At 40.5% G+C, this 5979-nt stretch overlaps 1 protein-coding gene across 1 annotated transcript in view; it reads right to left on the bottom strand.

Annotated features, from left to right (window-relative positions):
* The window catches only part of LOC105516862 (isoleucine--tRNA ligase, cytoplasmic-like), a 77764-nt gene extending 73357 nt beyond the window's left edge, over positions 1 to 4407 (bottom strand). Inside the window, exons 1-2 of the mRNA XM_011949209.1 lie at positions 4268 to 4407; positions 26 to 151 (exon numbers count right to left, since the gene is read on the bottom strand). Of these exons, the coding sequence (XP_011804599.1) occupies positions 26 to 144 (119 nt within the window). The 5' untranslated portion in view covers positions 145 to 151; positions 4268 to 4407. The remainder of the gene's footprint in view (positions 1 to 25; positions 152 to 4267) is intronic.
* Positions 4408 to 5979: the final 1572 nt, after the last annotated feature.

The raw sequence follows: 5979 nt of genomic DNA, 5'->3' as shown, positions 1-5979 counted from the left end.
CCCTTAACCTAAAAAATTCACATACTTTGGTTTATGTTTTGATTGCTTTAAGCATTCCTGAAAACAATTAAATTCAGTCCAAAACTCCAAGATTTTCTCTTCTTCCGCAGGAAAATTTATGTTTTCTGGAACTTGTTGAACCATTTTGTTGCTGCAAAAGAAATCAAATTTATTAGTGTCAAAAAAGAAATCTAGGAATAAGAGTACCATATAACTAACATGGGTGTATATTGATGTACAATTTACATACTGTAATGTACAAAGTGTACAATTCAGTGGCTTTTTAGCACATTTACAAGGTAGTATAACTAGTAATATCTAATTTCAAAATGTTTTCAACCTCCCCTCCCCACCAAAACACCCCAAAACCATTAGTAGTCACTCCCCACTCTTTCTTCTACATAGCCAGTGGCAACGATTTATCTTCTTTCTGCCCCTGTAGATTTACCTATTCTGGACATTTCATATAAATGGGAAAATTGACAAGAATCATCTATATGTGGCCTATAGCATCTGGTTTCCTTTCTCTAGCATGTTTTCAAGGCTCATCCATGATATAATATATATTCATACTTCATTACTTTTGATAGCTGAATAGTATTCCATTTCATGAATATGCCACAGTTTGTTTATCCATTCATCATTCCTTGGACACCTGTATTGTTTCCACTTTTTGATAACTGTGAATAACGCCGCTATGAACATTCATGTATAAAATTTTGTGTGGATCTATGTTTTCATTTCTCTTGTGCTTGTAGCTAGAAGAAGAATTTCTGGGTCACATGATAATTCTGTATTTAACTTTTTGAGATAATGCCAAAATGTTTTCCAAAGTGACTGTACTATTTTACATTCTCTCAGCAGTGAATGAGGATTCTAATTTCTTCAGATCCTACCCAGCACATCTTATTGTCCATCTTTGGATTACAGTCATTCTAGGAGATGTTAAGTAGTATCTCCTGATTTTGATTTGCATTTCCCTAGGGACTAATGACGCTGAGCGTCTTTCCATGTGCTTATTGGCCATTTGTGTATCCACTTTGGATAGATACTTATTTATTCTCTGCCAATTTTCTAACTGGGCTCTTTTTGCGGTTGGGTTTTAAGGGTTATTTATATATTCTGGATATAAATCTTTTATCAGATATACGATTTATAAAAAGTTGTCTCCTGTTCTGTGGGCCATCTTTTTATTTTCTTGATGGCATTTTCTGAAGCACAAAGATTTTTAATTTTAATGATGCCCAATTCGTCTATTTTTAGTTTCGTTGCTTGAGCTTTTCGTGTCATCTAATAAACCATTACCTAAACAAGGTTACAGATTTTTCGCTTACATTTAGGCCACAAATCATTTTGAGTTATTTTTGTATATGGTGTGAGGGAGGGGTACATGGTATTATTTAATATTCAGTAATGGTAGACAATGTTTCCAAAAGTAAGCAAGAAAATCTCGGAAATTCTATCTGATGGTGCAAAAAACTCATTGATAATCTGAAGAAAAATATCTCAAAGTAACTAAGAATTTTCTTACCTACACTCACATGACAGAAATCAGTTCTCTTGAAGTAACTTCATATTCTCTTTGAGGAAAACTGGTAAAACTTTAAAAATGTTAAAGCTAAAAAGATGAGAATTTCACATTCGAATATAGATGCCAATTTTCCATTTTACCCTTCTTATTGCTTATTCATGATTTTTGTGAAGGATGAGCCCTATACCTTTCTGGTTTAGTCTCTAGTGAGAAAAATCTTAAAGTGTCTTTTCAAATGTTTTGCTAATAACCTCAGGCAGAGACACTTGATCAATCTGTGACTTAAGTATCTAGTGAGCCACCCTTGAGACCTCTCCTTCTCAAAGTCTATTTATATTTACTTAACAATTCTAACAAGGTGGGTGACAAGTTTTCCAAGTCAATATCAGATTAGAATGGGATAGAATTGCTAATAAGAGAACAAACAGAGAAGATAAAAAATCTTAAGTACTCAAGAAACGCAACAGTCCAGGGTAACTCTACAGGAAAAGACACACTACTACATACCTCAAACAGTTTTGAAAGCATTAAAAGCATCATAGTCTAAGCAAGTTATTGATTCAAGTTATCACACACACAAAAAAATCTGTGAAAGTAGTATCTTTCATTTTCTTTTACCCTCATTAATTTTTCAGATGTGTGAGTGCCTCTAAGTTTAAGAAAAAACGTGACAAGAATGGTTGGGCTGTTTAACTGAAGTAGTTATTTCTGATCACAGTATACCATTAAAAGGAAGTTGTAAGGCATTTTAGATCTTCAACTCTTACTATAACCTCTAGCCTTTCAAGGACCAAAGTAAGTGTTTGTGCATTTACCGATTTATTTAGGTTCACTGGGTACCTTATTAGAGGCCAACACAGACTTATGGGATTGTTATCTGAAGACCAACAGACTTTGAGATACCAACACATTCTAATCTCTTCAAGGCTGGTCCTACTATGGCTCACATCTATGGGAGCTTATTAGAGATGCAGACTTACCAGTCTCACCTTGCACCTAGGAGTCAGAACCTGCATTTTAACAAGATCCGGAGGGTCCGATGAGCATTCACATCACAGTCTGAACATCACCACTCTTGCACTGTTCTGACAATTATTCAGGAATATCTATCTGATTTTTTGTTTTTGAGAAAATAAGATTTAAGCTTTCTGAGAAGAGGACCATTTTTTTTTTGTTTTTTGAGACAGTGTCTCACTCTGTCACCCAGGCTGGAGTGCAGTGGCACAAACACGGCTCACTGCAGCCTTGACCTCCCTGAATTTGGGTGATCCTCCCAGCTTAGCCTCCCAAGTAGCTAGGACTACAGGTATGCATCACCATCACCACACTCAGCTTTTTTTTTTTTCTTCCTTTTTTGGAGAGGGGTGGTTTGTAGAGACATGGTTTTGCCATGTTGCCCCGGCTGGTCTTCAACTCCTGGGCTAAAGCAATCCTCTTGCGCCGGCCTCCCAAAGGGCTGGGATTACAGGCGTGAGCCACTAGGCCTGGCCAGCTCATTCAGCTTTTACTGTGTTTTTTAGGGAGTCTCTACTTTCCCCAAAGATTAAGAATCACTGCACTATTATGCCAGGCATAAAGACTCAGTATAACAGTATTGTCTATTCAGGAAGAACCATGTACCAGTGACCGGGCTATGGCGGCTGCTGAGGAGAAGCAGCCTCCATGCATAAATCACAGGATTGCTATGGCCCATCGAATCCACTGGAGAGCTGTACATGCACAACAACATCCAGCAACCACAGGGCAGGGGACAGGGCAGGTTAACCTTGCACAACAACCTTGTTGTGCAGAGGGACGCCATCCCCTTTGCTTCCCTCTTATTATAATCCAGGCCCTTCACTCTTCCCCGCTCCACAACTCCTTCAGGTCATCTTAACCTCAACTTCCCGTTCAGCAATTTTGAGACCACCTTCCTTGATATTCGCTACATATTATTCACATTAATTCATATTATCTTGCCTCAATATATTTTGGAAACACACACTAAAACCATGTTTTGTTTACAATTTCATAATTCTTTCCACAATCGCTTCCCTTTTTAACTCTACCATATTAGCGTTTCCAATACTCTTCCCATTACCTAGGCATAACATTTTTGAGTCACCACGACACTGCTCAGAAGATACACACATCCAAGTCATGTGGATCCTACCTATAAGTCTATTTCTGTTCCCCCTTTTCATTCTTCTCTAAATCAATTTCTGCTTCCCCTTTTATTCTCAGGTCTTCATAATCTATTAAGTTAAATGTAACCTGAAGGTGGGACGATCTCAAACGTTTCTTCAATTTAATTATATCCTATTAACATAGACTCCACAGGTATACTCACGCAAATGTACAAAATACGTATACAATGACATTCACCGAATAATTGTTTCTGCAGGCAAATAACTGAAAACAATTTAAATAGGGTGACTGAAGTAAATTACGGCACATCAAGTAGGCAGCCATTAAAGGTAATAAATTAGGATATATAAAAAAAGTACTACCTATACATAAAGTCACAGCTATACCAATTTATAGTATGTATATCACTCTCAAAAGATTTTACTCATTTCAAACACCACTCATTCAAAAAGGCGACCATAAATTCCTAAGGCTGGAAACGAACGAATGGCAAGTCCCGAGGAAACACGTTCTTTTAAAAATTAAATCTTGTGCTACTGTTTCGGGGTTGTAACGCGTGCGTGACCCTCATCTTTGAGGGGCGGATCCTGCAGGAAAGAAAAAGCGTACCTGAGAGGCCCCCCGTGCCTGGACAGCCCCGCAGGCCAGCAAGCCTGGAAGAAATTCTCCCGGCTTCCCAGCTGCCACCCGGCGCGCCGAGGTGATGCAACGCGCTGAAAATGCGGGATCCAGGGAAGGCGGCCAGCTTCGCACCGACCAATCAGTGCGCGCTGCCTGATACCTGCCAACAAGCCAGGCGCCGATTGGTCACGGCGGACATGATTACGCCCACTCGTCCGTCTGGTGCGACAGTGGTGCTTGCTGGCTTTGCGGCTCCGCCTGGAAAATGAACGGGCGCTGAGCGCGGTTCTGTGCGTGCGGTTGGTATCCGTTCCAGTAGTGTAGACCGAGGTCGCCCTCGGGTTGTGGGCACGTCTGTGTAGGTGAAGGCCCACTGGGAAGGGGCGCCGAGGTCGGGGCTTCATCTTGTTTGCGTTTGTATTTATCTGACTGGACACTTCGTACCTAAAATTCATATCTACAAACAGCAATTTCCGGAGAGATGGCTTTAATAATTATACTTTTGGGCCCTGAGCCGCTGACCCCAAAGCCGCTTCTCCTGTCATAAATGGCTACGTGAAACGATAATAACAAAAGGGAAGGAAGGGCCTGACAATCAGGTTTAAAAGTTTTATTGTATTTTACTTAAAATGTTTCTGGTAATGAAAACATTGCAGAAACAATTTTCTTTTTTTAAGAAGCCGTCTCATTCTGTCGCCCAGGCGGAGTGCAGTGGCACGGTCATGGCTCACTGCAGCCTCGACCTCCCCGGGTCAGATGATCCTCGCATCTCATCCCTGGCCAAGTAGCTGGGACTACAGGCTAGCGCCACCACGCCCGGCTGATTTTTGTATTTTCTATAGCAACAGGGTCTTGCTGTGTTGCCTAGGCTGCTCTCAAACTTGTGGGCTCAAGCGATCTGCCTGCCTCAGCCTCCCTAAGTGTTGGGATTACAGTCATGAGCCACTGCACCAGGCCTGCATACTTATTTTCATTGCTATGAGTCTGCTTGGTACCTTACTGATCTGCTGGTTCAAATCTGGAGCCTTGCAAAGGGCAGTAGGCCTCGGGCTTTGGCCCCAGAGCCTCTAAAGGAAATTCTGGATCTTGCCAAATTGGGAGTAGTTCAGTTACTGCTTATTGTATCCATTAGAGGGATATAAAAAATTGATCTGGCCTAGAATAGGTAGAATGCAGTATCTTATTAAGTTTAGGAACATTTTGATAGTCTGTTTAGCATATATTCAACTTTACTTACCATCTTGGCCCTGTGAAGGATTAAAGTGGTTTCATGTCCTCCATCACAGGGGTAACCCAATGTTCCATGATTATACTCACATAACATACATAATTTAGTAGCTGCAAATCTTGTTAATTAACTGGAAGTATTTGGAATGTGTTTGAAGTTTTCACATTCCTGCCACCTTGTTCGGTTCAATTTTGTCACCTATCCAGAGAGCCCAGATTAGAGCCAGACAGAGGGCTCCTGGACAAATGTGAGGTAGGCCAAGTCCAATTATTTAAAAATTTGATTGAGAAACATTTATATTAATAGTACTATTGTGTTGGAAATAATGCTCAAAATCCTAAGGAAATTGAACATTCAAAAAGGATTTTCAGCAAAGCAATTTACTTCCGCGCAGAGGGGTGCTTCTTCTTGGCCAGTCACCATGAGAGCACACCAGAACAAAGGGGCAGGAGAGCCTTTCTCCCTGACGCAA

The sequence above is a fragment of the Colobus angolensis genome, unplaced genomic scaffold, assembly GCF_000951035.1.
Source record: "Colobus angolensis palliatus isolate OR3802 unplaced genomic scaffold, Cang.pa_1.0 Scaffold292, whole genome shotgun sequence".
NCBI classification, from domain to species: Eukaryota; Metazoa; Chordata; class Mammalia; order Primates; family Cercopithecidae; genus Colobus; species Colobus angolensis.
Note: the sequence above shows the minus strand (reverse complement) of the source record. Positions and strands in the feature narration are given on the sequence as shown.